Source organism: Oenanthe melanoleuca, chromosome 11 (assembly GCF_029582105.1).
Source record: "Oenanthe melanoleuca isolate GR-GAL-2019-014 chromosome 11, OMel1.0, whole genome shotgun sequence".
Lineage (NCBI taxonomy): Eukaryota > Metazoa > Chordata > Aves > Passeriformes > Muscicapidae > Oenanthe > Oenanthe melanoleuca.
This window is the reverse complement of record NC_079345.1, coordinates 5,937,768-5,956,627: the sequence shown is the minus strand read 5'-3', so window position 1 is coordinate 5,956,627 and position 18,860 is coordinate 5,937,768. Positions and strand designations below refer to the sequence as shown.

The 18,860-nt window shown below is 36.8% G+C and overlaps 1 protein-coding gene across 3 annotated transcripts in view; it reads left to right on the top strand.

The window, feature by feature from the left end:
• Window positions 1–18,860, top strand: part of WWOX (WW domain containing oxidoreductase) — a 466,335-nt gene that overhangs the window by 57,654 nt on the left and 389,821 nt on the right. Inside the window, exon 6 of one of the 3 annotated variants that reach the window (XM_056501095.1) lies at window positions 7,229–8,878. The exons of the other annotated variants lie outside the window; for them this stretch is intronic. Coding sequence (XP_056357070.1) covers window positions 7,229–7,267 — 39 coding nt within the window. The 3' untranslated portion in view covers window positions 7,268–8,878. Of the gene's footprint in view, window positions 1–7,228; window positions 8,879–18,860 lie in introns of those variants that run through there. 3 annotated transcript variants of the gene reach the window in all.

Below are 18,860 nucleotides of genomic sequence, written 5' to 3'. Positions count from 1 at the left end.
TTTCATGTTTTCAGTCTGTCTCATTCTTTTACAGTAGGAACAAGGAGTGAGTCTGGGTTTTAAGCTTTTGATAACTTTGTTGGTCCCTCTAGAACTAATCCTCACCTTTTTCTTCTAATTATTGCCCTTGGTACCTTGAATAAAGTTCAAACACTCTGCCAAATGTTAAATAAGCTAGTTTTGTAGAGGAGACTAATGTGAAGATTAGAGCAAGAAAAAAATCATCCTTTTTAACTTGAAGATATGGTATGGCAAATCTTCACAGGTGTGCCATGACTTCTGCTGCTCTGGGTGTGTGCAGTGGCCAAAGGTATCACATCTCCTTTCCCCAGGCTGGGATTTTTGTGTGTGAACTAACACAATTTAAACTTATTTGCTTCCCAGCCCCTACAATCTTCTTTCAGTAATTCCTGGGAGTCCTTTTCCCTGGCACACGAGGCTGTAGAGTCAAGGATTATATTCTAGCTATAATTTATGATTAACTAGATTTATGGCTGAGATCCCAAAACAGCCTCAGTACTGTGGCCTGAGGAATTAAAGCCAAAATGGAGACTATCATTCTGAATTGTTTGCTTTCAGGAAAACTCTTAGTGGTGTTTGAGAAACAAAAACAAGCCCCAAATCCAAACCAAATACAATTTGCTGTTGTGTAACAATTCAATTTAGTAGTAAGGAATTTAGCACTAAAACACATGAAGTCCTCAGCCTTTATAGCATTGAACTATTTAATTTAAACCCTATTATCACCTAAAGCCGATGCAGTGAATAATGCATATGAAACCCTGCTCTAGCAGCCCCTTGCCAAACAGAAAGAGGTGGGGGGGACACACAATTAGGGTTCATTTTCACCCATGGTATTAATCCTTACTCATTTTAAAAACCTGCTAACGGAAATATTTCCATTCAGCTCATTAATCAATTGTGATTTTCATTCCCTTGTTTTGTAAAAGCTGTTGCAATAAATACTTTTTTTCACAAAGCAAAAATCTAAGAGATGGATGCAGCAAGCGTAATTAATAGCACCCAGTTACAGAAGATCAGCAAGTTTGTGAGATTCACATGCTGCTTTACCATATGGCTGCCCAGTAGGCGAAAAATTTGATTAATGTTTTGAAGTAGGTTTTTTTCAGCAAATATTACAGCCCCAGATGAGGAATTTTACTTCCGAGTATTGTTAGACTTTACTAAAATAACAGATCTTTTGATTTAAAGCTAAATAATATTTTGATCTCATGAAAACTATGTACAGAAGAATTATGGTCCTGCTGCATAAAGAATGGATCCTATACCTTGTTTATAATTCAGCCAATAATGGTTAAATTTTTGTTTAATCTTAGCTTTTCATAAGTTGGTCAATTTAAGATACCAGAACAGGTGCATGGGTTTTGTATCAAGGATTTCCCCATTAAACCTAGATCTGTAACAAAACTGATTCATTCTAACTTGTCATGCTGTTTTCCTTTATACTCCATATGTAAAATAATCAAAGTTAAGCAGTTGGCTAATGAAAATCAGAAGCTAATGTGTGGTCTCTTCACTAAAACATTACTGTAAAAAATAATATAAAAGTAAAATTCTACAATGTATTAATTTTAATAGTTCTCACAATTGTAATTAGTACTTAATTTCTTGAGCCCCTCCTCCATGTTTACCTGAAATGAAAAATATTTACAGAAATGCATCCGAAGAGTGTCACGACCCAGGGTCGAGTGCTCTCGTGCAAAGCTGACACACAGCAGGAAGTTTTGCTTTTCTCACAAATTCTCAGTTTAATACAGGGAACATCAGCAGCTGGTACAGAGCAGATCCGGGGTGCTGAGCTGAAATGGAGTGGAGAGCAGCTTTGAGGGGAGTCTTGCTGAGCTTCCAGAATGCTGAGGATAAAGCATTACCTAACACTGCACTGCCACTTTGGTTTCTTCTAATTGCTTCAGGTAATGCTGAGCTTCAGAGTCTGGTGGGATGATGCTAAGGCTGAAAGATGAGAATTTCTGTGTTTAAAAAAAGTACCTTTTTGCAGTTTTTGCACTTATATAGTCCAAACAAACAAACAAATAAAAAATCAGTGATTGGTTGTAAGGGTGTGCTACATGAAAAAATTTAAATCCTGATTCTGTACATATCCCAAAATCAGAGGTCTTGGCACAAATCGCTTCTTTAAATTACTAATTTTGGGGCATGAAGTGAGAACTCAAACCTAACTATAAAATAAAACTCAGTAAAAATAAAATTAAAAAAAAAATTAAAAAGAAGGTTTTTTGAACCAAAAATTTTCTTCTTTGACAGCTCTAGGCAGTGCATGACCAGAGGGGCTGTCCAGCTGTGTTAGTCACTGGTGGTAAACATCAGAGGCAGGAAAACAGCCTGTGAAATTTTTAAAAGAAAATCTTAAAATGAAGCATAGCAGAGGTAGTGAAATGATGGTTATTAGCTCTGGAGAATACAAATGTCCCAGCACCTTGTGCTTTAGATTCACAGACAGCTAATAGATGGCAGAGCCATGTGAACAAATCCATACCTTTAATACTGAAGGATGGATTAGATTGTTTTATGCTTTTGAGACAGGACAGTTAATTAATTGATACAGGCTTCTCAGGCTTGCACTGTTTGTAGATTGCCTCTGGAAACTTGTTTTCCTTAACATTATCAATTTTTCTGCAAATTGCAGAAAATATATACATTTTTTTTAGGGCATTTTTTGACATATTATCTTTTTTCTTGTCTATAGCATGTATTCTCTTGTCAGTGATTTATTTCTAATGAGAGCACGTTTTATGCTATAAATTAATGTAAAATGAACCTGTGTTTCCTTTAACCTGGGCTAAACTACATGCTGATGTTAAGATATTCTATTTTATGCTCATTAAAATGTGGAGAAATGGATATTTGAGTATTTAATTTTCTTTCTTTTTAGTTTTCATAGGTTTATCTAAGAAATAAGCATAATTTTCAAATATTTTAATCCTGGGGCTAAATTTTTAATTGATAATGTCTGCAAAGGAAGGTCACTGGAAGCTGCTTGAATAAATTATGCTACTGGATGCAAATTTGACTTAATCTGATCGAAGGGGGTGCTGGGGATGGTGTTAGAATTCTCACCCCTTGCTTGGGTTTGTAATTTTGTAAATAAAGGGAAATGTTGGCTCTGGTGTGTGCTGGCTGTTTCCTGTCAGTGCTCACATTTTTAACCATTTCTGAGCTGCTGTTCTGCTCAGAGCTGTGGGCAGCTCTGTGTGGGGTTGTTTGTATGAAGAGGCTGTAGAGTGGCCACTCTAAAAGGCTCCTTAGTGTGGTACTTTGAATTTTAAATCACACACATAATTCAAAGGTAATCTAACTTTCAGTGTTGGTCTTTAGTCCGTTCAGTTAAATGGAGAAAAATGACTGACATAAGGAATGAGTTATTGATTTATTGTAGGAAAATGACTTCTGTAATATAGGAAGTATGGTAAAAGGAACAGCTTAATTATTTAGGGGACACCACTGAAAAAAGTGCTTTTGCAGCACTGCAGATTGTCTAAATAGGAGTTGTGCTGCCCAGGTTTTTAATAATTCTTTCTTAAAGACAAATTGTAGTGTTTTTTTTTTTTTTTTTCTCGTAAGTTAGACTCACCTGTTTGTTTCAAATAGTTCTGTACTTGTGCAGTTGATGCAGAAAAGCAGGCAATCAAATGATTTTGTGCTTAACCCTAAAGGCACATCAGCTTTTAGCTGGTGTTTCTCAGTTATCTGCATTTTGTTTATGCTTTGTGGAATTCTGATGTCTGGGGCCTGGACATAAGAGAAACGTGCTGCAAGTTATTTTGAAGCCCTTTTGTTTTAGTAGGTGACATGAACTTTTAAAATGGGAATTTATCAAATAAATATATGTGGCAGTTTGTATGAGCAAAATTTTTAAAATATGGTATTTGATGATTTATAAAATATCAGATAAGATATTTGCTTTGGCTTTTTCCATATGTTTTTGTCTTTGATTTAGTGCTATTCTTTGCAGAAGGACGACAGTATCATGTTATTTTGACTGCTGCTCACAATTTTTGGCAGCATCTCAGATAAACAGAATATTTGTAGCTAATTGGTTGAACATGTTCAACAATTATAATTATATTAAAACTGTAATGTGTTTGAACATTTGCCCACTGCGGGCTGCTAATATGTGCTTAAATTCCTGTCTGTGACTGGGGCTGGCTTGAAAGTGGTTTTATTGGAAATATGTGCAAAGTACAAAAGACTCTTAAATACTCTAAAAAGAGTATTTAAGAGTTTGCCACTGTGTTCAATATATAGGTGCTTATTTTGACAGGTTCAGAATTCAGTCTTAAAATTTCCTGTCCTCCTGACATTATGTATCTAAACTTCCAGTGGAAAGAAAAAGAGTCAGTATTATTTTTATTGAGTAAATTTTCAGGAATACTAGCTTGCCTTTCTGTCAACGATTTCCAAGTTAAATAAAGAATTGGAAGCTTTTCCACTTCTGATATTTTAAGTCCAAAACATATGAATGACATTTGCTACTGCACTTTAAGGGAATGGCAATAGGCTGACTACACAGTGAATATTTTTAGTGCATAATTCTCTATTTTTGTTTGATTTTGTTGTTATATTTATTTTTTTAAACAGATGTCCCAATCTAGTCTTGCTCCTAGAGTTTAGGTATTATTGCAGAGCAGGTAAAAAGTGCTGGGTTTGACTTTAAAGCTTTGCCACTCGATTACCTGAAGAATCACCATTGTTTTGTGCAGATGATACCCTGCAGCTCTAAAAAATAGAGGCAATTATGCTTGCAGCCCCTTGTTTTAATTGAGTGAGGCATAATGACTTCTCTTCTATAATGCTCCATGGACTCAAAGCTGTGCCTGAGAGGCTCCCTGGGGACCTGCAGTGTAGCCTTTCCCCAGCACATGTTTTTGGGGGAAAGGAGCTGAATGGAGGGGTCAGCCAGAGGCTGAAGCTGGCACAGCAGGAAGCAAGAAGCAGAACCAGCTCTGTCACTGATGACAGTGACATCAGCCTGTTCTCTGATTGCTTTCAGGGTTTTGTCCCTTGTGCTGGCTGGGGTTGAGCTCCAACCTTTGTGTTCTCCACTCCTTCTCTTGTCATGGTTCTGCACCTCAGCAGCTCCCCTCCCTCTTTCTGTTTCATATTGCAAAAAGGTCTTCTGTTCATATGTTCACATGCTAAACATTTTCTTATCTTCTGCTTGCTTTTTTTTTTTTTTTTTTTTTTTTTTAATTTAGATTCAAAGATATTTAGGGCATGGGTTCTTGTTTGTGTTTCTGCCCTCAGAGAGCCTGCACTTTGTCCCTTGAAATCCAAATTAATTTAATGCAGTAATTTCTTTTTTCTGTTCCTGAGTTTCCATATCTCTAAAATTAATCTGCTTTTGCTTGTGGCCCTGGTAAAATGCTTTGAAAGATACTATAAGAAAAAAAGAAAACCACTACCCATCACTTTAAATGCAGTATAGCATATGCAATAAATGATGGCTTATTGTCCATTTTCTATAGATTAAGTAAGGCCTTTTCTATAGGTTAAGTAAGGACTTCTCTCCACCCCCTGGGGTTTGCCAGTGCTGGCACTGGAAGGTGCCTCCTGTGCTGGGCAGTGTGTGCTGGGGGCTGCACACCTGGAGAGCCACAGAGCCTGAACTGTACCTGACTGCCACAAAGTGCCTGCCCAGAGCAGTGAAATGCTGCAAAAAGTATCCCAAAAAGAGTGGGATTGTGGCTTCCTTGTTGAGGGACTTGTGAGGAAAATCCAGACCTTGTGAGGGAGCAAGACTGGGAAAACTGGGGTGGGACTGGTGAGGACTGGGATGGAAATGGAGAATAATTCCAGTGACATCCCTGGCAATAAGAAGTGCCTTTGAGGGGAAAGCAGTTGATGGTCATTTCTGCTGGAGGCCACCAAATCCCATGGGGAAATCTCTTTCCCAATGAACCAAATCTGACTTTGCTTTGGTAGGACTGATTTAATGGCATTCAGTGCTTCTGAGCTTGGGACTTTTTTGAAAACTGGCCTTACATTCTTCAGAGAAGTCAACCTTCTAACTGTCATCTTAACTTTTTGCTCTCCAAAGCAAAAACTATTGCTGAAATGGACAACTGGGGAGGCTGCTCAAGGAGCAGAATGAAGGGTTGCCCAAAAAGGAAACATTTAATTGGTACTGATTTGGTTAAAGGATGGAAAAAATGGTGCTTGGTGGAACTTAGAACAAAAGATGTGCAAGTATTTCCCTTGACCAAATTTGTCTCGATTTCCTGTGAGAGTTTATTCCTCTTAATCTTGGATCATATGATGAATGCATCTCTCAGAGTGTGGCTGAATGAAATTGTTCAGGATTACCTGTTCAAGCAGAATCTCTCCTCTGTGAGTCTGTTCTTCAGTAGTGATTCATTGGATTTTTCCCTTTCCTTTTCTTTTTTTGACTGTTCATATAAAAAATATAACTTTCTCTTATTATTTTAATCTTTGCTTTTCTTCTAGCATGGATCATTTATTTGTGAACTGGTTATTTCAGTAAGGGCTCAAAGGTAATTTCATGGTTTATAGAATTTATATCTGAGGGTTTAATGAGGAAAACATATTGTTTTCTAACACATGAAATAGAGAATCTTTCATTATACTTTTATTTTCTTTCTCTAATATTACATGTATATCAAGTTCAAAGCCTTGAATACACCTAAGTATAAAATTATTCCTTTCCTACACATGGGAAATATGAATGTTTGTGACTCAAAAATCAACACACACAGACTTAGGAGGTGATTTTATTTTTAATGAATCCACATGATATAAATGAACTACTCTTCTGTTTGTGCATTATGCTGGAGTATACACTGGAAAATACAATAACAGTATATTACTTTTCTGTGATTTAGGCTAGGAATTAATGCATTCAAATGAATTTAAGAGCCTTGGGTATAATTCATACAGGATGCAAGTCCCTCAGTAGACCTCTCATGAACATTATCAGATTCAATACAGTTTGCATGGTCAAACAGATTAAAATTTGACCAACCCCCTCTTTTTGCCATTTATTAAACTCCAGAATGTCTTTTAATGGCTTTCTTCTCATTATTCTGTGTGAGGAAAAAGAAGCAAAGAGAAGTTTTTTGTAGGGTATATCAAATTGTTAAAATGTCCTGTTTTCAGCCGAGTTTAGTTATGGTAGATCACGTTGGAAGTAAGGCTGCAAAATATCAAATTTCCTTTTTTTCTTTCCTAGGTACATTTTCTGAAAGCTTTCACTTTTATCCAGTGCTGATGTCTCGATGCCCTTTCACTCCACATCAGGGTCATTACCACTCTGGATTGGTTTTGTTGTATGGCTCCTGCCTTCGATTAACAATTGTGGAAACTGGAGGATGCTCTCAGCAGCAGTTTGATCTTCTGATGGATCAACACCTTTGCTGAGCTGCCTCCTGAAGTACTTAAAATACATCTGACTCCCTCTTTCTGACACTTTAACAATTTTACATCCTGTGTTAATTATACCATAAAGCGTAAAATCTATTAGCAATTTTCAAAAAGTGTCATGCTTGGAAGGCTTTTGAGCACTTGGGACTGATTCTGGTGTAATGAAAACATCCTTTAAAATAGCTCCTAAGTTCTGAGATACAGCAGGAAGCAATTCTGCTTCCTTGCAGTGAAGGTTTGAAAGGATTGTGCTCTTAAATACAAAAAACCCGTCAAATGTGTCCAATACTTTGAGCCACCTCTCAGGGAAGCTTAAATACAGATTTTTACACTGGAGGGGAGTAAGTATTGTGGTAAGTACTCTGCAATAGTAATGCCCTTGTGTTGCTGATTTATCAGAAGGTCATTGGAGCATCTGAAGTTCTACAAAAGTCACTGTTGTGTATGCTGGAATTGCTGATGTCTCTGGGTGTTCTCTGTCATTGTTTGCCATGTTCCCCTTCAAGTATTCTTCCTGCAGCAGAGATAATGAAAACCCCAGGAAACTGCTCGTGCTACATTGCCAGGGAAATCAGGCCAGGAACAGGCACATGGCTCTGCCAAGTTACTCAGTCTCAGATAAGGAGGTTTATGGATGTGTGACATGGAGTAGGCAACTGGCTTTGCCCATGATGAGTTCAGCCTGGTTTCAAAGGCTTAAAGGTCCCCAAATGTCCTGGGATTGACAGGTATAGCTCTCCACTGACTGGACCCAAGTTTGGAAAACACAAACACACTCCTCTGTTGCTGTGATTTTTGCTTTTTAACCTCCAACTAGTCCGTATAATAAAACCCCATATATACAAACATCTCTCAGGTTCCTTTGGTGACAATTTCACTGTGAGAAAATGAACACTTTGCTGTTCCATTTCTTATACTCTTTATAAGCAAAATTGCAGAATTGTTTATTAAAATCTTTGCTGTGGAAAGCAGAAATAACAATGTATGGACAATTTCCTGAGAGAACCAAAGAAAACATTCCAGAACTTAATTTCTTAATATGCTGTTGAATAGTGAACAAACATACATCTGTGGCTGTCTTTAAATGTAATTATAGTCCTTGTCTCTTGCTGGTTAGGAATCATTTCTATCATGATAGCATGGAAAGAGTCCACAGACACGTTAAGGCCAGTCCTTAGAGTGAGGATCTTAAAAGCTGGAGCTCATTTTCATTGTTATTGTTTTGTTTTTGCATGAGAGGAGGGCTCTGCAGGTTTTCAAGCCATCCCAGAAGCCCAGAGATCAGAATGTGTTTCCATTTCTTCTTGTTGCTGGATGTGATTGATCACCCAAAGAGGGAAAAGGAGCAGTAGATGTACAGTGCTCATCCTGGGCAGCTCTAGAAAGAGCTGTGCTGTGTGGGAGATGTATTCTTCTCAGAGGGCTTCTTGTTTGATTGGGTTTTGTTTTTGTTTTTTTTCTTTTTGTTTTTTTTCTTTGGGATTGCAGCATCTTGCTTATGGAGCTTTCATGATGATTTAGTGCTTATAAGACATCACTGAATATCAAGGAAGCCTTAATAAATCTGAATTGGTCTCAGTGTGGATGGAAATGAAGATGTGTTTTTATTTCATGTTGGGATGATAGAATGAATTATATCAGAAATCTGACTCCTAGAAGAGCTGGGAATTCTTGAAAGAATATAGCAGCCAGGAGAGCACACTAAGGGCTCCACAGGAGGTTTTTGCTGAGAAAGGGCAGCACTGGTGATGTGTCATGTTAATGTTTGGAAGATGTACCAGTGCTACAGCAGGAGCAGGGAGGGTGAGCCCGAGGCCAAGAGCACCAAGCTCAGCTGTGCAGCCACTCCTGAGCTGGTGGGGATAAGGATTTGCCTGAACAGCCCAGAAAAGGCAAGAGGGTGTCTCAGGTCATCCAGTGGGAGCAGAGGCAGGGCTGGAGATGAGGCTTCAGCAGAGTCCAAGGACCATTGTAGGAGACAGGGCTGAGACAGGAACAGCTGGGGTAGGGTCAGGGGAGGGCAGAAATGTCAGGAGTGTGGATGGAGCTCCAGGAGCACAGAGCAGGAGCATTTGGGGAGTTTGCAGGGGAGACTGCACAGGGGCAGCAAGAGCTGTTGTCAGTGATGTGAGATGAGAAAAAGAAGTTCTCAGTAAAAAGCAACTTTGCGACTTCAAGCTTCATAGCAGGGATAAATTCTGATACACTCACTTGCCTTTAAGAGAATCTCATTCTAGTTAGTCCCTCTGATTTCAGAATAATACTTCTGTCTGTAGTCTCAGCTGTGGTACTTTGACATGTATCACCACATTTTTATGGGAAAATCATTTGTTTTTATTGTAACTTTTAAATTTTATTTTTCATTAAACCCGTTTTATTGACTTTAGAAACGGATTTTAGCTATAGCAGTGTAAATCCAGAGGAAGTGAATTTATGCTGTTTTTATACCAGTAAGCATAATCTGGCACGTGCTTTAAAGAAAAAAAAAAAAGTTGAAATTGTATAGTCAGCAGTCAAAGCTTCTTGTTAGAAAATTCTTGATCTGTAAGAGTGCTATTGATAAAGGAGGTAAAAACCTCAAAATTGATTTATTTGTTATCAGCTCAATACAGTTTGTCTCAACACTGAACTTGCTTTTTTGTTCTTCCCTGTGATAAATGTATTTGCCTATGTTGTAAAATCTAAGCTGAGATAAGCTTCTGTACAAGTTGAGTATAGGACTGGAAACCAGGATTTCCAGAATTTTACCTCTTGCTTCTGTCAGTAAATGAAGTTGTGACCTTAGGTGACCTCTTAGATCTCTGTAAAGAAGTTAAATTCCCTTTGCAGTTTGTTTAGGAGTCACTGGGAATTCAGCATCTTATGAGATGAGATCTTTTCAGGATTTATATATTTTGTTTTTGCAATTGTAAATTGAGAATAGTCTCTGGACAATCTAGTTATGCCAGACCCTGACTCCTTAGTACAGGCTGTGTAGCTGCAATGAACACCCTGCTCCAAGCATGCAAATTGGGAATTAATGAGGACTGGAAGTTTGGAGTATTTCAGGCTTTATGGTTTTCCTTTTTGCTGAATTTTATAGTTACTTGAATTACTTGTTTTGTTACACTTAATTTGTCATTTTAATTTCAGGGAATGTTTTGACAGTAAATGTTTGTAAAGCAGCTAAATATATTTTTACTGGAAAGGCTAAAGAAGTACAAGTGGCATTCTTATTTTCCTGTTAGTTTTATAGTATTAAAGAGACTGAAAAGTGTGGTTTGGTCTTTGCACAGAGTATACATGTTTTTGCCTACTGTGTTTATTCTTCCTATGATATAGTTTAGGGTTTTTCCTTCCTTGCTTTATTTCTTGCCTGTGCCTCAGAAGGAGTAAGAATTCAAGAATACAGCAGGGCCAAAGAGTGGGCACCTGTGTCATGACCACAGATGGCTTGTTTGAAGTCTTATCAATGATAACATCTAACAGTGCAACATTTAACAATTTCCCCGTTGTTTTTAAACCAATGCTTTAAAAGACGAGCTGTGCTTTATTTATTTTCTAAAATTATATGATCTACTTTTTGCACATAGTATCATTCGCTTAGTTTATACCACAAGTGACCTAGTTTGCATTTTCTTTCAACTCTATAAATTACCCTATTTTTTTCTGCTGGATTCAAGGATTCCTACTAGTCCTGAAAAATTAGGTTTTAATTTTTTTCTCCCTACTAGCCTAATAAACATAAAGAAGGATGAGAAGACAGGAGTCAGGAGTGGATTTATGGCTTCTTGGAGGCAGGTTTTATTCCTCTTTGTGCTACTCCTTTAGCTTTTGATGAAGTTATTTCATTCATCTCTGCCATGACTTTGCTACTTTTGAAATGCCTGATGTGCATAGATTGTTCTTGTTCAGATGCTCTGCTTGGATTTCTGCAAGCAAGTAACTAGATAAATGAGAAATATTTTGCAGATGCATTAGGTGTATGCCATTTGCCATATTCACAATGATAACTGGGTAGTGAAGAGCAGGCTTGACTTGAGTCCACTTTTCCCTCAAGTTTCTCTGAATGGGTAAAATGCCCAAACTATGAATTTCTGCATGCTCTGATCAGGATTTTGATTTATCCTGGTCATTGCTCACACTATGGCTGCAGTACACAATTCAGGTGCTGGAAAGGAAGTTTGTATGTTTGTGGACTACTGGTCTTAAAAGCAGGAAACCAATTTTATATCCTTTACATGATAGATATTGGATCGATAAAGCATCAACCTAAGGTTACACTTGATGTCTCCAGTGAGAAGACAATAAATCATGTTATGTGCATACAGGTATATTGACTCAATTTCTTTGGGCTGCCTATGCAAAACTGAAGGTGATTGAAACTAAACCATTAGAGTGAAAATCTTATAATGGCAGGTATAAAGCCATTTAATCCACTTTTTATGATTTGAGATTTAGCATTAAAAATCTTAAGTACAACATTTAAGTCAAATTGAAAATCCATCAGGTCCTGTGCCCTGTCTCAAATAATGGTCAGTGGCAGATGGCTAAATAGGGAGAATAACAGAACATGTGCAGAATGACTTCTCCCTTGTTGTACCCTTCTGGTCTTCAGCAATTAACAGTTTGGGTATTTTTGTAGCTGGACACTGCACCCACATAAAGAACTTAAAATGCACCAGTATACTTATCTTAGTTAAACTTATTAGTTTTCATCTTAAACCTGTTTATAGTGTGGCTTTCCCAATGAAGTTTTACACATATATATTGGGGAAAAAGAGCCTGACTCATGTTGGAATGGGTGGGTGTGGAAAACGATCCATTTGTGCTTTGTGTCTTTGTCACTGAATACTTTCTGAGGACAGAAAAACTTGATGGTTGTCACTCCTTTAAATGTCTTTACTCGCCTGTAGTGAGAATGTGTAGCTCTGGCAATACAGGGTATTTTTATTTCTGTCTGGTGGCTTCAAAGAAGGACCATCTGAGGATGAAGGTGGAATTATTGGTACAGCATGTCTATCAGTAATAGTGGATTTTTTTCCTTGAAATTTTCATATCTCAGCACCAAACAAGTCATCAATACGGATGAGTTGATTCAAGATGAAAAGTTACTGCTGTATCATTAATAACAAACACCTGAAGAAGGTTTTATAATGCTACACTGCATAGCTGTTGTTGTTTAAATATTTAAATATTGGCTGTCCTTTGTAGTAACTGCACTTGACCTGGCTGGACAGCTGTCTGCTCTATTGCAGGTATTGCAATACTGCTTGAAGTTTTATTTCTAATATATGTAAAAATATATGGAGGACGGGTGTGTGGGTCAGAAAACCACTTTGAAGCCTGTTTAGATAATGGAGCATGACAGTTTACATTTTCTTTACCACAAGATAGCCTTAACATACAGCATGTTCTCACACAGAGACTAAGGCAGGAGCCTGGCTCACATGAATCTGGAAAGCACATGTGCTAGGAGAGACATTCCTTGCTTATCCCTGTGCCCCTCTGAAGCCTGATTGCATCCTCACAGCTGGAATTTTTGCAAGAATGTGTTCTGAAGGAAAAGGCATGTGTTTGAGTGCCCATCAACTCCTCATCTGGACCACAACTGCTGGTTTCACAATAGTTACATATGATTTTAAAGGCATGGGAAATGTTATTTAAAAAGAGTAATGGCTAAATATAATCTTAAGTTAGAATTCATTTAAAAAATTGCAAGCTGTATAGGTAAATAATAATTATAAGAAAGCTATGTGTAAAAAAGATCCTTGGTATTACTGTATATTTAACTTGTGTGCTGTAGTCATGCAGGGACTATTCTTTGACTGTAAAATATTACACATAGAGATTTGTAATTGAAAACCTTATGATATGATTTGTAGTTAGAGGAATAAAACTAAATTGCAATTTTTCCTATATTGAATATGCCACTATCTTATATGTCTCAGCCTTTCTGACCTGGCCTTGCATGATGCTTCTTGACTTCCTGTCCTGCTGTCATTTTCTTTCATATTGGTCTGGCACTTAGTCTCACTGGAATCAATAAGGTTGCTCACATGCAAGTGTTGAATAAATAATTGATTAAGGAGATACTACACTTGTCACATCTTTTCCTAGCAAAGGTAGCCAACATAACTGGTTTGTGTTGTAAAAAACTTCTGTTCTTTCCCTTTACTGATTATCCCTCACTTCTTCCACTGAACAAGCAGAGCATGGTATCTACCAGATAATCTGATTGATGTGAGCTTTGTAAAGTGGTGATACCACTCAGTGTGTACAACTGCTGGGAGAAATGGCCACTCTGCAATTCTGTAGCTCAAACCAAATCACTCTCTCTCTGTTTCCATTCTGAAACCCTTAACCTGCTCAGTTTTAAAAGCTGTAATCCAGAATGGCAAAGCACCCTTGGATATTGGTCACCAACCCCGACTGCTGTGCTCATCAAATTCTAAATGAAACATTTAAATAATTTGGTCCTACACTAATTTAGATAGAAAATGGCAGATAAAGTGGTATCTATTGACATGAATAATCCCAATGAAGTTTGCCTGACTGCTTGGCTGGGTTTTGTGTATTTAGAATTGCAGTAAAAGTAGAAACATTTCTTGACAGCCGTTGTGTATTGTGACATCTGAAATTGAAACAGGCACTTCTAAATTTTCTGCACATCTCCTCAACTCAAAGGTTTATTATAGCTACTACTATGTTATGGTAGTATTAAACCACAGTGAACTTTCTATAATGGGAATGCACTTACACCGAAGACAGATGTAGGATTTCTGTAGGAGATGGAAAATAAGATATCCCAGCCAATAAATACCTGATGACTGTGCCCATTGCAGTCACTCTACCACAGTGATTAACCTTTTTATCTTCAATTACATTCCTAAGTGATACAATTTGTTCCAGTAAAATAGTGTGAAGATCCAGTCTTGTTCAATATTTCCCACAAATACATTGACTTGCAGTTTTGGTTTATGAAATCCTTTCTGTTGTTGTGGTTCAGTGACAAGAGAGATGAGGTAATTACAGAGCAGTTTGCCCACTGGTTTCTCTCCAGTGCATAGTCAATGCTGTTAGACCACTCATATACCCAGTTGTCAAAAAAAGTAAGGAAAAAAAGGCTCAAATATCTTTACCAGAAATTAAGTTGGTGCTGCAGGAGCTACAACGTGCATTTTAAACCATCCTACATGTTGCTATGTTTGTTTTGAAGTAATGTTTCATTATTGCTATTGTATGATTAAATATTGAGAGTATTGCTTTTCCAATTGTTCTACTCTAGTATTTAATGAGTGCAATTAAATGGAAAAATTGCCTTTTTAACTGATGGTAGTCTATTAATGTCTCTGTCTGTTCAGAAAAGAAAAGAAGTGAATTATTAGAATGACAAATGAGTCAAAGTTACCACGGTGATGGAGAGGTGCGATTCCCCTCCACATAATCTTCAATTAGTGATCTTTGTAAGAGGATGTTTTTCAAAAGGGTAATAGAGAAGTAATGAGATCAGAAGGAGGTCAAACCCAGCCTTCTTAGTTTGGCAGTTTGATTAATTTATTTCTCCTTCTTGCAGAGTGCTGTAAGGGGCTTTGGCACCTGGTGTTTTCCATGGGACTCTTGTTGAAGTGGCTGCTTGTGACAGTCTTTTGTGTATCCAGGAATGTTTATCCTCTCAGAACTGGAGGTTTTTGAGTGGTTCAGATTTGTTCTTTAGTATCAGCACTCACTGGAAAGGAAGTTTTTTTAGAAGAAACCATCCTTGATTCTAGACAATATAACAATATCTGCTGGATCCCACAATACCTTCATGAATTCACTCGTGTGGCACTTCTGCATCCTCCAGGTGTTCCCTCCTGCCCCTTCTCATTCTTGCCACTTGTGTAGAAAGTTTTATTTTAAGGAGTAATGAGCTGTTTTCTGATGGTGATCATAAACCTGAGTGGCTGTGGCCCCATGCAATGTGTTAAGCCTGTGCCATGAGTACAATTACTTCCATGTTTAGTTTATTCTCAGTAGTAATTCACTTTTTAAAAACATTCAAAGTCATTTTCCTGCAAAACTGAAATGCCGGTAGCTTTTCTCAGCAGTTTCCTCAGGTTTAGGTATTTCTGCATGGATCAGTTTTGCTCTCCTGATAGTTGAATGTGTTACTGTGGTTTCAATTTTGACATAAACTCAGCCATTCTATGCAAACTAACATGTCATAGAGGAGCAGTAGATGTTAATTTAATATGACATTCTCTTGCTAGCATGTGACATTAACAGTTGCATGATATCCAAGACTTTAATATGTCTGGGTTACCTCAGTTTAAGCTCAAAATACTCATGCAGCTTTTATTTTTGGCTTTGGGAAGGGTAACATTAACACTGAATTTTCTCACTTTCTCATGAAGTCTTTGCAACAGTCATTTAACAGATGTTCAGAATTTTAAAAAAAATTCTTATTATTATTATTACATTTAAAATGTTTCACCAATAAAAAGAGATACTTTGGATTAAATAGGTTAGAAATGTTTTTATTGTACTGATGATCACAGAATCATAGAATGGTTTGGGTTGGGATTTAAATACCATCTAAAAGGTTAAATATCAAAGATTACTCTAATTGCATTTATAATCACAAATCAGAGGCACAAAACAATTTTGTGAATTTCCCCTCTTTTTAGGTGCTGCCCATTTGGGGGGAATTTATACATGCACACACATATTTATGTGTATAGATAAACATGTCTCCTACTTATCAAAGTTCCCTCAGAACAGAAAAAGTAAAATTAGATTTTTGTAAGCTGGAGTGATGTGCATATTCTTATTTTCAATGTGTGGTAAAGTAATGCTTCAATTTTATTTTTTAACAGTATTCTCTAATATAAATAATCTAGTCTTTTCTTCTGCAGACTGTTTAATTCAGACAGGTTGAAGTTGCCTCCAAAGATTGGCGTCAAATTGAGGAAACCATTCATGTAGTAAATAAGATAATTTGTTTCTGCCCAAAAAGATTAAAATATAGATTTTTTTCTTTTTTTAGCCCATATGATTTAACACATACAGTTCCTGTATCTCTATGATTCTGAATGCATTTTGAAATTAGGCACTTCTACATGGATTTTTTTTCATATTCTGCAGTGCACTTTTAACTTAAATTTCTGGAATTTTAATTAATATAATCAGTACAGATCTTTATATCTTTCCTAGAAATTGATAAGTGTTTATGTAATTTTTAAAATATGATGGGAAACTGATGCTCTTAATGAAAGCAGAAGTTGTAAAAACAAGTAGCAAGCCCTACAGCTTGAGTATTGTTATATAAATAAATGAGGGCAAATGTGTTCTGGCACCTGTTTTCTGTGACATATTTAAAGTCAGGGATATATTTCACTTTGCTTTTTTGTGCAATCATAAAATCTGTGGTGTTTTTTAATTGTTCTTCACCTAGTCTTTCACAATGCCAACCTTACTTCTTGTAGCTAAAATAGTAAGTTTATGAGTTTTGGTAATTTGGGGGCTTTGTTTGCTTAGAAAGAAGAAAAAGAAACTGTCAGCTGCTGAAATTTTGGTTCCTGTTGTAATGTGGTGGGTGGGAGTTGCTCATTCTTCTACCTTGGTTTTTGGGCTCATTTTGTGGCAGGGTCTGGAATCAGGCTTGTGGACTGATCTCCCCTTAGAAAATTAAATATTTGGGTGGCTGAAATCTGTTCAGAACAGCCCTAATTAATGTCTGAAAACACTTTTGAGGTGAGCATTTATGTTACCACCTTTGTAACACCATGCAATGGCCACAAACTTTTTCTCTTCAGGCATGAAAATCTCATGAACTGAAGACTGGGTTTTCACTGTGATGGTCAGAACAGGTTCAGTGTAAGTACTCTGCAGTTTTTAGGTGCTTCTCAGATTGTATTAAACTTTAGAGAAGTCAGAATTACATGTTATTAAATAATTCTGGACTGCCTTAACCATCAAAAACAAAGCAAAAAGGAAAAGTTTATTTTGTTTGTACCCTGAAGGCAAAATAATGTGTTGGCTAAACTTCCCACAGGAGCTTGGCTCCCTCATAATGCAATATTTAGTGCATAATGGCTCCTTATCTGTTTTGTTTTTTGTGCAAAAACCATTCTGGATTATTGGGCTCCACATAAATAAAGTTGTTTGCTTTTAGGGTTTTTTTATTTTGTGATGATGTTGGTATCCAACTAACACAACTTCCAGGGATTGATCAGTTCCTGAATATGCAGGTTGTTCTCTTCTTATGTGATGCAAATCTTTTGTACAAAACACCTATTTCTCCAGACTGTCTGACCACACAGTGTGTCCATAGTTATTAATTTCTCAGTGTTTTTTAGCTTCAAGCTTTGGCACTTTTATACTAAAAATCCATGTGAGCAGAAATTTGTGCTGCAGAAATGAAAACCAGAAAATAACCATAGTGAAAAATCGCACTCAGTAGAGCTGAAAGTTGAAACATCTCCTAGAAGATTTCCACGTTAGAAATATTAAACTAGTTGTTAAATAAGTGCAAACAACAGATGAGCTTTTTTTGAGACTCATGATCAAGTGAGAGGTGACAATCTTGGTTTCTCCTTTCCCCCTCCACCTATTTAGTGGGATTCACACTGTTCTGGCAAATCCACTTACTCAGAATTTTGCAAAAGAAATATTTCTGAACCTAGTGCCTGAAATCATATCTCTGCTCTTAATTATTTATTTAGTTGACACTAGATTGTCCTAAGGTCATATAAAACACTGGAAACACTCTCATTCCTTGCTGTATATTACTTTGGTAGTTTGGAGTGACAAAACCATTTAGACACTGTGGCTGTTACCATATCATGGTTTGAAAGGTAAAACAGAACATGATCATCTTTTTAATAGGAACACTATGTGATTCATAGGTGGTGAATATTTCATGCACTTTGCATTTGCCTTTGTGCAGGAGGGTAAATGGAAAGTAAATCCATGTGTACTTTAGACAGTAAAAAGGCATTACTTTGTTACATCATATAAACATGTAGATTTGATTCTCTCTTTACTCATGCTGTAAAAAGAAAGTTTTAAAGTGTTTAGCCATACCTGAAAATGTAAATGCCCGAGCCTAATGTAATGCTGAAAAAAAATTAAGATAAATGATACTGCATCCTTGCCACAAACTGCAGCTTGTACAAAATTCACTTTAGTTATTATACTGTGAATACGTGTGCTAAACCTCCTCTGTGTATGCACAATTTATGTTGAATGCAACATGAATCATTTTAATAGACCAAGCAAAAAGTCCCCAAAGTCAATTTTCAAATTATGAACCTTGGAACAGAATATAGCAACAATGAACAACAAATAGTTGAGATTTTACACTGAACTACAAATGAACCATTAAAGGTACAGTATACTCATTCAGAAAAAAACAGTTTCTTCTTATCATCACAGTGGCTAAAAAGCATAACAAGAATATTTCTTAAAGGTCAGTTGTA